The sequence below is a fragment of the Equus przewalskii genome, chromosome 3, assembly GCF_037783145.1.
Source record: "Equus przewalskii isolate Varuska chromosome 3, EquPr2, whole genome shotgun sequence".
NCBI classification, from domain to species: Eukaryota; Metazoa; Chordata; class Mammalia; order Perissodactyla; family Equidae; genus Equus; species Equus przewalskii.
In genome coordinates this window covers 76072545-76089969 of record NC_091833.1, presented here as the reverse complement: position 1 = coordinate 76089969, position 17425 = coordinate 76072545, and the positions used below count along the sequence as shown (strand labels likewise).

The 17425-nt window shown below is 44.6% G+C and overlaps 1 protein-coding gene and 1 long non-coding RNA gene across 13 annotated transcripts in view; one reads left to right on the top strand and one right to left on the bottom strand.

Moving 5' to 3' along the window:
* Nucleotides 1-516: 516 nt before the first annotated feature.
* On the bottom strand, nt 517-8851 carry HOPX (HOP homeobox). 6 transcript variants are annotated; one of them, XM_070614771.1, is made up of 3 exons: nt 8662-8851; nt 7936-8092; nt 517-1317 (listed from the first exon to the last, which is right to left on the bottom strand). In XM_070614771.1, exons 2-3 carry the CDS (start codon nt 8077-8079, stop codon nt 1240-1242), a joined length of 222 nt encoding a protein of 73 aa, XP_070470872.1. In that variant the 5' UTR covers nt 8080-8092; nt 8662-8851; the 3' UTR covers nt 517-1239. The 6 variants fall into 6 exon arrangements, with proteins under 6 accessions (XP_070470872.1, XP_070470871.1, XP_070470874.1 ...); XM_070614770.1 differs by having other exon boundaries at nt 8394-8821; XM_070614773.1 differs by having other exon boundaries at nt 8453-8821.
* The window catches only part of LOC139082572 (uncharacterized), a 63828-nt gene continuing 55074 nt past the window's right edge, over nt 8672-17425 (top strand). For all 7 annotated transcript variants that reach the window (XR_011538722.1, XR_011538720.1, XR_011538718.1 and 4 more), the window contains exons 1-2: nt 8672-8805; nt 9572-15019. This is a non-coding gene — a long non-coding RNA (uncharacterized lncRNA). The remainder of the gene's footprint in view (nt 8806-9571; nt 15020-17425) is intronic.

Below are 17425 nucleotides of genomic sequence, written 5' to 3'. Positions count from 1 at the left end.
AAAGATAGCAAAGTAGGAAGACAGAATGACCGCAGGTCCTTGACAACATTAAGGAGCCACCTACCTATTGATGCCTTATGTAAAAACAATTAATCAATTAAGCAAACCAAAAGCCTATTTGGTTAATCCATTGTAATCAAGTTACTGTTCCAAGCAATCAGACACAATCTTGATTGATAGACTATTAAGACATTTAATGTGCCATGATAGAAAATGGATGCAATTTGACTGTAGAGTCCTTTAGAACAATGCTGCTCAAACTTTCATGCGCACATGTACCCCTTGGGGACCTTATTAAAAATGCAGATTCTGATTTAGTAGGTCTGGGTTGGAGTCTGAGATTCTGCATTTCTCACAAGCTTGCAGCTAAAGCTGATGATGCCCCGTCCTGGACAGCCTTTGAGCAGCCAGGATGTGGAAAATGACAGCTCTTTTGTCCACTCCTATGTTGAAGCTGCTCTGTTTTTCTTTGATATGCTTATTATTTAGTTAAAAATCTGCAGAGGACTCAGTGCATTTTCAACAAAAAGTTAAGGTTTTATTTAGAACATCATTTTAGAGACAAAAAAGCAGTTCATTTTGTTTAGCAAAATAAATTTAACAAATGCATTTAAATGAGGTAAATTCAAGACTTTTGTGGATTTCTTTCTTAGTTACTTGCTTTTCTGCCAGTTGGAGTTTCTGTCTTCCAGCCTAACTGGGTTCTTTCCAAGTCAATGCAGCTTTAACCCAAGGAACCGCTTTCTGAAATCTGAATGACTCCAATATCCCTCTGTATTCTCACTGAGCCTCAGTGTATTAAATGAAACATAAGGAAAACGACTTAAGGGAGTAGATTCAGAAGGAAATGTTTTCCCTCTTGGTCATGTTATCTTTTCAACAGCGGCCTTGCCTGCTCTGAAATGGAGGGTGAAGGCCAATGGTTACTGTGAGTTGTTGGTCAAAAGCAAACTTCGATGGTTTTCACACCAACTGTCATCATGACCCAAAGGGAAATGCAAGCCACACCACTTTCCTAGCCAAGCCACTGCTTTACACAGAAGCTGCACATAGCTTCCTTTTGTTATTTTCTTTTCTAGTTATGTACATTAAAAAAAATACAACATTGTGTTAAATAGCAAGACAGCTAACAGTGGCACATACAACACTACACTGAAAAATCAAAACAGCTTGGCCAAGCCGAGGAGAGAAACAGCAGATGGTCTTCATGAAGGGAAGCTGCCAATGCCCACCGTCTCCTTAGTCTGTAACGGATCTGCATTCTGAGGGCAGGCCTTCCGACCGCCGCCACTGGGCCAGGCGCTGCTTGAACCATTTCTGGAGGAGGGAAATGTGCAAAATTACCTGTCACATACTGAAATAACGAAACCATTATTTTCATAAAAGGAAAGGAAGTTCATTCCCTTCTGTGGCCCAAATGGAAAGGAGGAGAGCAAAGAATGTGTCCATGGGAATGGTTCTTCGCACTGTGACACTTACCTTTCCTGCCTCAGGACTTTTGCACATGCTGTTTCCTATGTTTAGAATGTTCTGTCTTCATTCTTTAGCTGATGATCTCCTTCTCATCCTCCGGTCTCAGCTTAAATAGGACCCTCTCAATGAAGCCTTCCCTGACCACTTTATCTAAACTAGCTTCTCCACCCATTTCAGTACTTTATCACCCTCACAGAAATTTTTAATATCTGTAATTATTTATTTGTGTATTCAGTTTTTAAGCTGTATTTCCTTCTAGAATATAAGATCCATGAAAGCAGAGACTGTATTCATCGTATCCTCATTGCGTCCTTAGCCCCTAGCACAAGGGCTTAACAGAGATTAATCAATATTTGTCAAATGAATAAAAGAAATTGAAGCACCTCCTTCAATTGCCCCACATAGATCTCTATGGCTGCTACATCTCATCAATGTGGGCCGATCTCACCAAGGGCCTTGCCCATCGGTAGCACTTAGTAGGTGTTTGTTGAATAAAATGAATGGAAAACTAAGCACTGGACAAGCTCAGAGAACTCCTTCTTGGGGATCTGTGGAGTAGGCTAGCTCAGTCTCTCGAGCTCCAGGGCTGCCGAGCAGTGAGAGAAGATAAAGGACCTACTACAGTTTACTCAGAGTCTTGTAGCTCTTCAGGACCCAGATATGCACACCTCATGAGAGTGACCATGGATTTAGGGAAGGCCCCAGATGCACGTGGTACCATGTGAAGGCTACAACATTTTCATATGTTGTAAGGCAGTGGCTGCCCATTATGCTACTGAGGGGTGGGGGACTCTGCAAAGAGGAGGTAAGGAGACCCACGCTGGGGGAAAGGCTAGTGTATGGACGACATTGGCCAGGAGGAAACTGGGATTTTTAAAAAACAACTTTGAGGGGCCGGCCCAGTGGCGTAGTGGTTGAGTTCAGTGCACTCTGCTTCTGTGGCTTAGGTTCATGGGTTTGGATCCCGGGTGTGGACCTACACACTACTCATCAAGCCATGCTGTGGAGGCGCTCCACATACGAAACAGAGGAGGGTGGGCACAGTTGTTAGCTCAGGTCCACTCTTCCTCAAGCAAAAAGAGGAAGATTGGCAACAGGTGTTAGCTCAGGGTCAATCTTCCTCACCAAAACAAAACAAAACAAAACAAAACAAAAACCCAAAAAACTTTGAAGAGGATCTAGTGAGGAAAGAGAAGCAGCAAGCATTGACCCACATGGGAGAATGCGAGTCAGAGAGCTCTATGGGAAGCTGGGAGCCCCACACTCTATTCTCCTGTGCTTCCCAACCTTTCACGCACCATGGCAAACACTGAGAATGAGGAGATGTTCATGTCATGCTGATGCAAACAGGCAAGCTGCTTGGGTAGCTGACCACAGGGGGCTCTGCAGTCCTGGGCCTGCCAATAGGAAGGTCCTCTGTAACCAATTGGCTATGAGACCTTGAAGGAGTCCCTAAAAATAGAGCCAGTCAGCTCACCTGGAAATGAAGAGGTGAGCTTAGGGGCTCTCTTTTGTCCCTCCTGGGGTTTCTAAAATTCACCTGTTCTAGGGGTAGGAAGATGAGAGGATAGAAACGAAGCAGAAAGAGCACAGCTGTGGGATGCCAGACCTGGGATGTGCTGATGGAGAAGGTGTGGTGAGAAACACCTAGAGGACTCCTGACTTGGCATGAGTCGGTCGACACCTGCCCAGATGCAGATTTAACCTCAGAACAAACAGGTGGGCTCTAGGGCCATCCTTGGGATGATCTCATCTCTGCAGAGATCTGGGGAGCTGAAGGGTAGTTCGGCATAAGCCCAACACCAGAAGAAAGGGTGAGAACCACAGGGAAGGAGTGCTTCAAAGGATCAAGGATCAAGAGCTTGAAAGGAGGGAGGCCACACGACCATTTAGGGCTAAGCTGGCTGCACAGCATACGACCACACCAACAACTCATGCTAACTGTACAAGAGAGCTCACACACTGAAATGCCTTACACAGCTGGCAAGATCAGCTGTCTTATATAGTCATCTAAAGCCAGAGGCAGCAGGCTACCCTTAGCGAAGTCTTCTCTTTGGGGGTTGCTCTCCAGGTGCCACATTTCACTCATAGGGATCACTAACCTTAAGGAGAAGAGAGCTCTCGTAACTTCGGTGGCTTTAACCAAAGTTCTGTTGCTAAAGGTGGGCACATTTTCTTCTGTCATCTGTGTGTGTGTGTTGTCAACTCTGGAATCTGGTGTGAGAGCAGTGTGGATCCAGTCTCATTAATGAGGCAGTTCCTGGTGGGGGGTGGGTTTCAAGCCTACTGGGTCTGATTCAATAGGATTTCCAGTTACTAGAGCCGAATAAATAGCCGAGATTTAAAGACTGACTAATTAAAACTTGGAGGAGGAGAGTCTCATTTTCTACCAGGATTCATTTAAGACAAAATGATTCAGCTGGCCTCATTCCGAAGCGCCACCCACAACCTGACGCCAGTAATGAAGCAGAATATTCATGTACGGTTACCGAAAATAACTTCAGCAAGGACCACGTTTGTGAACTGGTGAGCTGGCATCCAAACGCTTAACAAATTGAGCCCCAGCATTGGGGGATGGGATGAGGTTTACGGAAAGCTCAACTGTTTTCTGAAGATATATATTTTAAATCAAGTATGTATATAAAAATTTAGCAAACTAGTTGCTGTCCAACAAAAACCATTAAACACCTTGCTTGCTTTTTCTCCCTAACCTTATCACATCTCACGCATATCAATGCTAATTTTCCACCTGGCTTTATCCTCCTCTTCTTTGTTTCAGTGATCCCCTGGGAAAGACATTCATCCCTTGCTTGCTTATAAATGAAAGTCCTCATTACGCTCACCCATTGAAGGAGATTTATTTACTCCAGTGAACAGATGATAATTAGACACTGAGATGGGGAGGGCTTGAGGCAAAATAACATTGTTCTGTCCTTTTCTCTAGTAACTAACATTTCATTCTTTTCAGGGGGAGACATTTAGAGGTTTTTATTCCACTGATAAAACATCTAACAACTAAACCCACTGAGTTCTGGGAATAGTCCCAGGACATCCAGAGCAAATAAAAATACTGGAAGCCTCTCTAAGAACCAACGCCAGCTACACTGGGCTTGACTTAGTGATAACAGAAAACGCCAGATCATCCCAAACTCCCAAGGGACTGATGAAAGAGCTTCCCCAGCTCCTTCTAACAGTGACTTCAAGTAAATAAAAGACACAGGGGTTGGGACTCTGCAAGGTTTGTCTAATTTAAAGGTAGGAGAGATCTAATTACTGTCATGAGAAAAACTCATTCTAAGATCCCAGCAAATGCAACCCATAAAGATATTTCCATCAGAGCCCCCTTCACCCCACTCTGGGTTCCTATAGATGTCCCCCCCCATAGCAGAGAATGTTGTCCTACAGTGGAACAGTTTACAGAGGACATCAAAGCCCCCAGTCAGATAACGTCTCAACCTTTAGCTCCTGTTGCCTTTGCCAGGGCATCAGCAGTGGTGGATCAGCTCTAGTGAACTATCTCATGGGCACATCTCATGCTTATCTTTCTTCTACTAAACTATTACTTGTTCTAGGAAAATGAAGAGTCTGATTCTGATTCTGGAGGTGGGTGGTGTTAGGGAGGAGGGATAAGGCATATGGAATAATATTATTTTGGCTCTGGTGACCTTTCCAATTGGGCAACAAAATGAAGAATAGAAACAGGGGAAGTGCTGATGCCAGAAGCTGCTTACAGGTAGGCCCTGCAAACCTTGGCTTTCACGGTGTTATATAGAGGGCCCCTACAAGGATGCCACAAATAAAACTAATTGTATTAATCCCTGAAAGTTCATCATTGGGCATTATATCTCCAGAAGACACTGTTTTTTTAGAAGACACTTTAAGAAATGTAAATACTGCTTGAGAAGATTATAGAAGAAATCATTCTCACCCACCAGTCACAGGATGGGGAGGGTTGGGAAGGGGTGGGGGTTTAAAGGATGGAAAGTTGGAAGATGAGACCCAATCCAGTAAGGGTGACAGAGGGCAGGCACCCTCGGGTACCCAGGAAGCCTCTTTCCCTGAACTTGCTAAATTTTGCCTCTCTCTGAGCCCTGGGGTCTCAGATGCTTCTCTGCAGGTCTAGGCAGGAAGACAGAGGGGCAAGCCAAGCTGTGGCAGCCTCAGGGAGGAAGAAGGTGTTGCCCCATGGCAGGAAAAGGAAGCCAGAGGCCCTGCTATGAGGCTGACTCACCCCTACACCCACTCATTTCAGGGTTGGGTCTACCATTTGAGGATGAGAGCAGAGGGGAAATTGGAGAAGGGCTGCCCAAGATGGGCAGATGAACCTGCTGTGCAGAGGTCTGAATTGGCCGACCTCAATCACAGAAAGAAGCAGGTGCCTTTCTTTCTTCCTGCCCCTCACCTGATTTTGTTTCAGTTCTCTTATAGAAGGAGAATCTTGAAGAAAGATTGAATATAGCCTGGAATGACTTGCATTTAATGCATGGATTTTTTTTTTCAAGAAGAAAAATAACATAAATAGAACTTTCGGTCCTTCCCTCCCACCCCACCCAGTTGTTTCCATTCTTCTCCTGTAGAGGCAACAAGGCATGTTGGTTAGGGGCCTGGATCATGACCCAGATGGCCAGGATTCAAATCCTACCTCTGTTAGTTCCGGTTGTGGTCTTGGGCAAGCTTTTCAACCTTTCTGTGCCTCAGTTCCCTCATCTGTACAATGGGGATAATAGTACCTCCCTCACAGCATTATTGTGACAAACAAGTGATTTAATACTTGGAGCGTACCTGGAACAATATGTGGCAAGTATCAGCCATTATAAAGGGCAACAATTATTCTGCTTTACAGGTAAGGAAATGATGGTAACTGGCCATGGGAGAATTCAGAGGCTGAGAAGAGGTTAGACCCCTAGTTGGCGCTGTGCCCACAATAAATCCACAGCCTTCTGTTTAAAAGATGAGTTATCGTTGTCTCTGTGATTACTCCTCTTTCTAAATATAGCGTAGGATTTTAAATGATAAAACTTCAGCAGGCTGCCTCCTCGGGGGCTTCCAGGAAACATGAGCAGTTAGACTTGGGTTACAGTAAATCACTCTCCATTAAGTTCTGGTTTTGGTGAGCCGACAGCTGTTGCCTTTGCTAAAAACAGATCTGCTTGACTTTCTATTTGCCCTATGAATGAGAGGGGTTTTTTTATGGGCAGGTTCTCCAACGTGCATCTGGCTTAATTAGTAAAAATCATTTTGGATGTGGGGTCTTGGTTCTAGGATCCACTGGAGCACCCATTACAAGCTTTTAAGCCTCCACTGAGTATGGTTCACGGTGAGGAGAGGACAGAGAGTCTGCTGCTCTGGTCTGTAAAATGGGAGGAATAAGGATGTCTCTGCTTCAGAGCTGAGACTAGAGGGGTGAAGCGCTCTGGGCTCCCCTGGAGAGATACTAGAGCAGTTCCAAGCAGTATCATCATGCATCACTAATTGTCTTTCCATGACCAAAGGGAAAACAGAAGCCAGAGTTTAGACAGGGTTAAACAAACAAACAAAAAGTCAGTTAAAGGAGCCAACTCTGCACCTGGAGGTTAGCAATCGTGGGCAGGGTTGCATTCTCTACCCTAAAGGATTTTCCGGATAATATAGGAGCCTTAAGAAACAGATAAATAAATGAATGCACTGCAGGGGACATCTGCTTCCACTCCCGCCAGCTGTAATGGCAAATGTCTACCTTCTCGGAAAAATCCAGAAAAAGACTAAACCTTAGAGCTGGAGAAGTTTTTAAACTCTGAACCCCATCTCCCTGGCTCCCTGCAGCGTCAGCTCTGTGGCTAAGGAAAAGCTGCTGCCCGATGTAGTGGAAAGAGCATGGCTAAGGACCCGCGCCATCCTGGCAACTCCCTCCCTCTGGGCCTCAGTTTCCTCCTTCACCAACCCTGAGGACTGAATTTATAGCTCATCGCTAAGGTGCCTTCCAGCTCTGACGTTCCCGCCGAGAACAGACAGGAGGGCGCTGGGCGCGGAAAGCGCACACCGCACCTCTCCAGAAGCTTTCGTTCACAGCCCAGAGAAGAAACCACCCGAGAAAGCGAGACAAGAGTGGGCCAGGGACGCTGCTCCCAGCCCAGAGGGAGGAGAGCGCGTTTATCCCGGGCTGTAGGGGAGAGCGGAAAAGCAAGGAGAAGGAAGGGTGGACGCGAGGTTTTCTAAGCAGCTCCTGGGGGAGCCAGCGCGGGCTGGGGGTGGAAGGACAGACGGGGCGACCATGGAGCCAGGAAGCGGGGATGCGGCGGTGGGAGCGATGCAGAGTCTGAGCTCCTAGGATGGGGCTCCTGGGGTGCGGGCAGAAGCGATGAAAGATCAGGGGAGGGGGGGAGGCGACGGCGACCCCCACTTTCGCGAGACGGCCCAGGCGAGGGTGGGCGCGGCGGCCCGGGCGGGCAGGGGTCGGAGTGCGGGGCGCGCGCCGGGGCTCACCTGGGTCTCCTCCTCGGAAAGGCCCGCCTCGGCCGCGATGAGGCACAGCGTGGTGGGGTCCGGGTGCTTGTTGACCTTGTTGAAATTGTACTCCAGGATCTCCACCTGATCCTCAGTGGGGCCGCTCGCGGTCTCCGCCGACATGGTCCCGGCGCGGCTGCAGGGGAGGGAGAGGCGGTGGCGGTGAGCGCGGCGCGAGCGGGCGGGCGGGACGCAGGGAAGGCGGGAGATCCGGGGCGCGGCCCGCACCCTCAGCCCGCGGGGCTGTCCCCTCCCGCCGTCGCACGGCCGCGCGAGCCCCGGCGGCTGCAGGCTGCAGCGGGAGCCTTCCCGGGGCGCGCCTCAGTGGTCCCCATCGGAGCTGCGCGTCCTCGGCCTCCGGGCTTGCCTGGGAATTTCTACAGCACCTTTCCCCGGGGGCCCTGGTCTGGGCTGGTGGGAGGAAGATGACGCCGTACCCTCTCGGCCCCAAGGCTCTAAGGACAGAGTGATGCGCGGGGTGATTTCGAAAAACCACCTTCAAAGCTTCCCTCCCGCGAGCCGGCGCTGCCCTGGGCACAGGCTCGACGGACCGCGTGCGGGGTACACCGAGTCCGCGGCGGGGACGCCTCACCCGGACGCGTCGTTCTGCCGCTAAAGTGGTTTAGCGCTTTGGGGCCCTCGCCAGGGACGGCCAAACCCCCTTCGCTCCCCTTTCAAACAAATGACCCACAGTACAGAAGTTACTTCTCAAAGTTGGGGAAATGAGGGCGGGGCTTTAATCTCTCGCTTTTGCAGAGGTGGAGATAGGTCCACAGACATATGATCTACTCCTGGAGTTCCTAAGGCCGGGAACTGAGCATCGGGAGAAATTTCCACCTGAGGGCTTGTGTGAGTCACTCGGCAATCTGCAACCTCCTCATGCACGCCCCCCCCCCCAGCCCCCGCCCCTCGCCCCTCGCCCCTGCTTTTTCTAAGTAAAGCCAAGAGTCCAAGGCCTCCAGCCAACCCCCACTGTTCACTGCCCAGCATAGCCTGGCCTTTGTTCCACAGAGTACGGTAGAGAGCCCACTTCATGTGCTCCCCTCGGTCAGGACTTCCAAGACCCTATTGAGAAGGGTCTACCGCAACTCTTTTAAAATCTCAGAATTTCCCCGTGATTATATTAAAATTTATTGCAAAGTCAAGAAAAAATGGGCCCCTTACCAGCTTCAAGGTCTCTTGTATTTCCTTCTTTTAGAACCAACATTGCTCTAGCAGATTTGGGGCAACATGACTTCCTGCTGCGTCCTCGCTATTCCTGAGTAGGCTCAATTGGCGGAGGTGCACCCTCCTCTCCCTCCCCCCAATTTAAGATATATTGAGGTATAAGAAGTTAGAGTCTTCAGGATTGTGGCTGTGGATTTGGTACAGACGGGCCAGGAGTTGCTGACAGTAAAAGACCAGCACAAGTGTGGGAGTCCCGTTGGTTTGTGTCTTAACAAACAATTGCAAAATCACCCAACACAATTCTGAATAGGTTTTGATGTGGTTTATGCCTGGGGATGAGCCCCACTCTGCTGACCTGCCTGCATAATGTGCCCAAAGCAGTTACAGCCTTTTCTACTGTGACTTGCATTTCATGCTCCCTAAATAACTGTCTTTATCTCCCCTCTAGGTCACTTGAAGGGGCTTTCAGGTAGGATAAGAAGCCGTTCTACTGCGAGAGAATCTTGGGCTCAAGCCACTTGTCAGGTCACTGTGAAAACCCCCTGTGTTTTTAGGGAGCCCTGTGCTCTTCCACCTAAAAATCTGTAGCAATGATTCCTGTCACAGAACTGAGGCAGGATGGGCTCAAGCCAGGTCAGAAACGCCTCCTCTCCTGTTGGCAGCCGCCTCCCTCTTTCTTTGACACAGAACTTCGGAGCTGGAAAGAACCTTGGAGATTAACTCCTCTGGTGGACTCCTGTAGCAGCCCAGGAGAATAAGGCACAGGAAGACTTTCTTTCTCAACGTTGCCTGGTTAGTGCTCAGCACCCTAGAATGGGAAGCCTTAGCTTCAGTTTGAGTCCCATGCTCTGCTAGACCCTTCTCAGCAGGGTATTCTGTCTTTTCTTTGGCAGAAGAACTCAGGAGCGCAACAGTGTAAATGCAGGCAGGGGCTTGTTACCATTTTCAATGGGCATGGACTGTCCTCGTAGGATAACAGTTCCAGCCAAAGCTGCCCACCGGAACCACCCACGTCTGCTCCTTTTGCCTAAAAGAACATAGGAGAGGGGAAACTGCTGTCTCTGGTTTTCTTTCTTGCCCTGGAAAGGTTCCATTAATTCCACTGACACAGTTCCGCTGGCTCTTCCATGAAAATTTTTGCTGCTTCTTTGTAGAATCTTCAGCCCTTCAGAAATAGTCAAAGGAACAGATTTCTAAACTGGACTCAGACTCAAGGACTGTTCTGCATGGACTTCTTTCCCTCTTTTTGTTATTTAATGGCCATTATATAAGTCCAGGGCGACAGATGTTCTTACGTTTAATCAGGTGCATTTTCTCATATTTTTGTGGCTTCCTGTTACAGGACATCGTATGAGGTTTCATGAGTAGATCCCAGTTGACTTACAGTACTTGTTGGGTTTGTTGGCTGAGGGCCGTGGGACTCGGTTGGCTGCTAAGGAGACTTGTGGGAGGACCATTTGAAAGCACTTACTTCTCCTAGGTACGCCAAACACACAGACTTGATTTCTAGAAATGACGATGCAAGGTTTAACCTTTAGAGTCAGATCTACTGTTAATTCTCTACAACACTGGTCTCTTATTTCAGCCCTCTGGTTGACAAGTGTTTGCTGCTGCTGCTTGGTTTCTTCCCTCCCTCTCTCTCTCTTTCTTTTAAAGGAAACTTATAAACCAAATCACCCTAGTAACCTTAGGCTTATAAAACTTCTCAACTCTTTCCAGTAAGGAAACTGTTGAAAAGTTTCTCTGAAGGTAGTCTAAACAATTTCAGATGAAAAGAACTAAAAATATTTTAAAGCTTCTGAAACTTTGATCTTAGCACAAGTTCTGTTGTTGCTGTGCTTATTAATATCTTATGAAACATTCAAAGAGTGATTTGTCCTGTGGTGGTGTTTTCTTTTGTGGTTGGGGGAAGATGATATGTAAATCTTTTCTAGGGCTTAAATGAAACCCGCTGGCTTTTTACTAAATTACGTCCAATGCCTCAATAGATAGTTGTGCCAATCTGACAGCTTTACCTTGCTTCCCCAATCCTATAATCATTTATTTTAAAAGTACCTACCTATATGAACTAGCTCCTGAGAGTGCTACAGACTGATAACCTGCAGAAATTGCTTTGGGCTCACAGTTACCATCTTCTCCTCCCACTCCCAGCCATTCTGAACTCTGTAATGCCACTAATATCAAACCAAGAAAAAAGGGTCATCAGTGGCAGATACTCCTCATAAAGAGAGTCCCATGGTGAGCTGGCCAAAAGCAAAGAAAGCAGATGGATCATTCTTTAGGGCTGTTTGCCAATTTTCTTTAGCCTGAATTTCCTTTATGTTCACTGTGGACTTCCTGGAAGCAATGGGCTCTTGAAGCATTTTGTAGTTTTTTAAGTGAGAAAAATTATGTGCTGCCATTTCTCCAAGAGAACTGGTGGGTGTTTGGATGGGGATAAGGGTGTGAGTAACTCATCACTTAATGAATTACTCTGAGCCGGGTCAAAGGGGGATCACGGGAGCTGTCAGTCTCTCTCAGAAATTCACAAATAGGAGTGGAATGTTGATGTGCCTCCCCAGGCTAACACCGGGCTGGTTTTAAAAGAAAAGATTTGTTTTTTAAATATGAACCTGGTGGTTAATGTCCTCAAGCTTAGAGCAGTAGTTCTCTTGCCCGGCTGGACCTCAGAATCACCTGAAGAAATGTCCCGGCCCGCTGTAGGCCTCCTGAATCAGGACCACACTTAGGAATCCAGCATGGGAGAGACACAAAGAGTATTTCAGCTTTCACAAGAGTTTGCAATTTAATCATTAAAATCAATTCTAAATGTTCAGGTCTTCTTTTACCTTATACCTGTAAAGATGCATTAAAATATCTTCTAACTCTGATCCTGTGTGTTATCTCAACACTTGAGTTGACGGTAGGTTGAGGTAGTCTTAAAGGAATAAACTTTAAAAAAAATATACATTGGAGAGAAAATTTAGACACTATGCTATTTATCTTTTGTAAATATGATGAGGAATGGGGAAATTGCCTTTAAAATTATGAATTATCAAGAGAAATTTTTCCACACTTTCAAAAATTCAGAAATAATATAAAACCCTTTTAAAAATCTTTCAGAAAAATATATTCTTGTGTTGAGATCGGAGTTCAAGAAAGCAGATCATCAAAAGAAAAATTCCTTCCATCTCATCATACAAATTTCTGTAATTGATTTAGAAGCAAAAAAATTACTATGGAAGAGATTCAGCAACTGTGACAAACGATTGTCCTTCTCTAATTTCTTAACTTTTTCAGTGAAAGATATGCTCAAATTTAAGTTATCATTTATATAGACAACTTATATAATAGAACTTGAATCTGAACATTAGACTATACACACCATATACTACACACCATATACTACACACCATGTACACATAGCATCATTGCTGTCTTCAGGGAAACAATATTTCAAATCTAAACAGGAAAATACATTTTTAAATGCTGCATTCATTCCGATTTTATATATTTAAAAAACTGGTGGAAAATACAACAAAATGTTAACAACGGTTATACCTAGATTATGGAACTGCAGGTGACCTAAAATTGTTTCTTCTTTGTATTTTTCTGCTTTTTCACATTTATTTCTTTGGAATTAGAAAATTTAATTTTTTTCCCTTAAAAAAAGACATCCTTGATCAGACCAGTGGTCCACCTCTCCCAGATTTTCATCTGATTATTGGTACTAAATTACATTTTCAGGAAAAGCATGTGAGTTGTTTTCCATCAAGTCTATTTGGAAGATTAGGGAAGTAAACATTTGCATTTTCCATTCAAGGGTCATTATGTATCAAAAGGATATATGTAATGTACATGTAAGTTATGAGGCATCAATTAAATAAACACTAGTAAACCCCATCCAATTTAAGAATTAAATCATTACCCAAGACTGTGGAAGCTACTTCTATTTCCTTCCCAAGCCTACCCTCTGCCTTATCTGCCCCCACAAGAAACCGAGGTTCTAATTTTTGTATTAATCACTCCTTTGCTTTTTAAATTAGTTCTATCACATAGTTTTGTATATTTTTGAGATGTAAAAATTGTTTCTTATCATATGTAATTCTTCTGTGAATTGCTTTTTTTCATCAACATGTTTCCAAGATTCATCCATATTTCTGCAGGTAGAGAAGTTCATTCATATTCAGTGCTGTTTCCGTTTTGTGAATATACTACAATTTATTCATGTCTTTCCTTTTGGTGGCTATTTAGGTTGTTTCCACTTTTTTTGCTATTATGAAATTGCCTCTCTGAACATTTTTGTATATGCCTTCTGAAACACATCTGGGAAGGTTTCTCTAGGGTATATACAAGGAATGCAACTGGTCATATGTGGCTGTTAGCTTTACAACATAATATCAACTTCTTTTCCAAAGTTATTGAACAAAACTACACTCCTACCAGTAGTGCATACCATTTCCTTTGCTCCACATCCTCATCAACACTCGTATTGTCAAACTTCTTAATTTTTGCCAAAATTGTTATGTCTTCTTTTTATCCATGAATAATACCTAAACCTTCTTGAAGCTATTTAAGTTTTCAGCCTGCCTAACTTCTTGGGGCTAAAAGATTCCATATGTTTACTATTTACCCTATAAAAGTATTTCCTGTTCCAGCCCAGAAGGAGATTTGAAGTATTTTTTGAGAGATTAGACTGTCTCCAGGCTAGCTGGTTATTTCCATTGGTCACCAAGAACAATACCAAAGATGTATGGAAAACTAATTACAGCAGACCTAGCAAAATGTTACTGTTTTACCTTCTACAGAACTCTTAGGAGTCAGGACTTGATTCTGCACTTAACAAAAAAATGTGTTAACCATATCAACTGTTGACCCTGCCCCCCACCCGCCCCCCGCAAAGGAGTGCATATCCAAGTCTCCAAGTGAAAACTAGAGATAGATTTAAAATGACTGAGTGAAGAAGAAGAAAGGATGTAGGGATAGACAGGAAGTGTAAAAGAGAGACTATCAGTCTGTGAGTTTAAAATAGGATAGAAACATGTAAAGTCAAATAATGTGCTCAAGTATCTGGCCTGCAGTACCATGACCACGGGGTGCTGAGCTCCAGCCCGAAAGCAGGCTGGTATTAGTTCTAGTTTCTCTCATAATCCTCTCTTAGAAATCAGAATGGAATTAGTCCTGTTTTGTGGTCTGGAAGGGTTAACTAACTTGTCTACAGGGTCAGAAGAAGACTCAGAATTCTACCTTTTATTCTGGTTATAGCAGTAAAGGCAGTTCATGATGTTACGAGCATCAAGATTGATATAGATCTCCCAAATATATTACTCTCTATCAATGTCAGAAATTCTAAGATATCACCAGATCACCTATTTGGATCACTGAGCTCTAATTTTAGTCATCATTTGACACGTCAGTGAAGAATTGGTTCTGGGGGCAGCCAGTCTTTCCCAATGTGGGCCAGACCACTGCTGACCTACTGTGGTCTCTCCAGCCTCACTCCCTTAGCTGCTCCTGCAGCCTCCTTGCAGACCCCCACGTATCTCCTGGGAAAGCCCTCGTGTCTACTTGACACTAAGGCGACAGAGATAATGGAATTGCCCCTTTCAAATTTTGTTCTGACTCCATTTTTTGAAGTGCAGATAAGTTGGAGAGACTTGTTCACGTTTGTCCAATAAGATCTGAGCTCCTAACTTTTGACCCAGTGTAACAGCTACAGGCACAGGCAGAACCACCTGCCAGCTCAGAACGACAAGCACGCTGTTCTCCCAGAACATGCTGCACTTGACTCGATGAGGCAGGAAGACTGAGATGCCAACTAGTACTTGAATTCATGCCGTTCCAACCCGTCGCCAGCAGCCATACCAACCCAAGTACCGCTTATTCCCCATGTTTTGTCAGGCAAAGGTGTCAACAGGTTTGTTTTGGTGTTTCAGCCCCGCTCTGAGATCGCCTATCTCTCAGTAGTTAATGCAAAGCTTAAAAATACAAAGTGCTGCCTTCTTTTATTTTAAGTTCGGCGTATCTGATGTGTGCCATTATATGTGCTCTATGTAGTCACTAATTCAGCTTACTACTTTCCACTTTGGATCCTCTTTAGATTCACTTTCCTCTTGCCTTAAAAGTGCCTGTTTCAGGAAACCCAGCAGAATTAGGAGCAAAATGACATTTGAGTTAACATAGTAAAAAGGTCAAATAATTAGAAGTCCTGGGTACTGATCATTCAAAACATCCCTTTGCTGAGCCTCCATTCTCTCACGTGAAGATGGCATATAATAACACACATCTTTGCCGGCTCACAGCTTTGTTGTAAAGTTCATGTGATATTATTGTAGGGAAAGTGTTTCTAAACTGTGAAATGGTTGCTTACGGAAGATATGATTGTTTTTTCAATGATTGTGAGCTAGGTGTCCAGTGGGGCATCTCCTGGGTGGCAAACTGATAAGAACAGTTGATAAGTTTCACTCGTTCTGGGTTACAATGTCTTTTTAAAATCTTTCTGGAATGGTAAAGCACAATGGTTGAAATCAGAACCTTTTTAAAGAAATCAAATGCTTTATGTATTGTTTCATCATAAGATGTATCCCAGGATGGAACTTCTCAAGACTAACAAGGTGGGGGTGGGGGCGGGCGTCATAGCTTAAGCATGTTTTCTCATTAGCATTTCTGCATTGTGCATTGATTTGAACTTAGTTGTTGGTATATTCACTAAAATAGTGGTTTCTTTTCTCATTCCTCAGCACCACTCCCCAATTTATCCTTTCCTCTCATCTAGTAATGAGGAAGCATTAATAGGACAAAGACGAATAGTGAGGAAGTTTAAAATAAGCAGGAACAAATACTCTATGAATTGATGAGTAGATTTTTCTAGGCTGACTTGGCCTATGAGAATAACGACCAAATTAAAATTGTTTTGAAGTAATTTGTTCACGGGCCTGTCTCTCCCACTAAATTACATGCTCTCCTATGGGGGGTATGTCATCTCTGATACGTTTATCTCTCTCCAGCATTCGTTTGGAGTATCTGACACTTAACGGATGCTCATTAGATGTCTGCTGAACTGAACTCAACCAATGGCATCTGGCATGACTTGATTTAGGATGTAAGTTAGGAAGACACTGCTCTGTGTTTTCAACAACCAGGACTGGCCATGTTCAAAACCAAAACATAACATTGGAAAAAATAGCTTTCCAGCCTTCTAATATCTTTTGGTCCTCACTACCCCAAACAGCAGAGTTGATTCCTATTTTTTAATTGCATACAGAAACCTTACTCCTGTCATAACAATAACAACATCTTTATTGAATAAATACTACGTGCCAGGCACAGTGCTAAATGTCTTAGATGCATTAACTTATTGAATCATCAGAGGAAGTAACATTATACGATAGGCACTCTTATTGTCTCCATTTTACACACGTGGAAACTGATATAGATGGAAACGTATATACCTTTCCCAAGGATATGTATATAACTTTCCCCAAACACAAATCTAGTGAGTGGCAGAGCAGGGATTCAAACCTGGAAAGTCTAGCTTCTGCATCCATGTTCTTAACCACTACACAATGTGTTCTCTTTGTGTTGAGTAGCTATGTAGACAGAAGAACCTTGATGGGTGGTTGTGGAAAGAGGGGCAATAAAGCCGCGTGGGGCCACCTGGGACAGGAGTGAGGCAGTGTCCTGTGTCTACGCTGGCTCCCCTGTGGGGTGGGGCTAGTCTGGGAGCCGTGCCCCCTCCCTGTGGCATGTTTCTCAAGCTTGGTGACCAGACATGGCTCTGACCCAGCTAAACGGATTAGCCAGTGATTTCAGTTAATACCACCAGCGCCACCAGCCAGGCTGGCTTTCTTTCTCCACATGCTCCTCTTTAATTGGTACAGACATAATTGAAAGATGACATGATGTGAATAATATAGTATACAAACGAGAAAAAGTTACAACATCTGACAGAATGGAATTGAAAGATTGGCTTCAACCAGACCAGCTGGATCTTATGACTATTGTTGCTACTTAATCCCTAAATGTACAGTTTTGTTGAATTGATTAAGGAACCTCCAGAAACTGTTGGAACAAGTCCCTCAGCGGTCCAGACTTTCTTCAGCTACTTACAGAAAATAGCACAATATCCTAAAAGCTATTGGAGGAAATGGTGTCTGTGGATGACTTCCAGCAATGAATCAATCATTCATTTACCCTGGACATGAAATTCTTTGTATACACACTGGGTTCTTTTCATTGATAGCCCACCTCGTGGCCTAATCCAAACTTTGTATGTGGAAACGTGGGAAAATGATGAAAGACAATGGTAAAACCTTAGGCTTCT

What these genes read in the sequence shown, in the direction of transcription:
- HOPX (XM_070614771.1), bottom strand. Translation starts at nt 8,079, where the DNA reads ATGTCGGCGGAGACCGCGAGCGGCCCCACTGAGGATCAGGTGGAGATC. An exon ending in TTTCCGAGGAGGAGACCCAG is followed by an intron (nt 1,318 to 7,935) that starts GTGAGCCCCGGC and finishes TCCCTCCTCCAG; the next exon opens with AAATGGTTCAAGCAGCGCCT.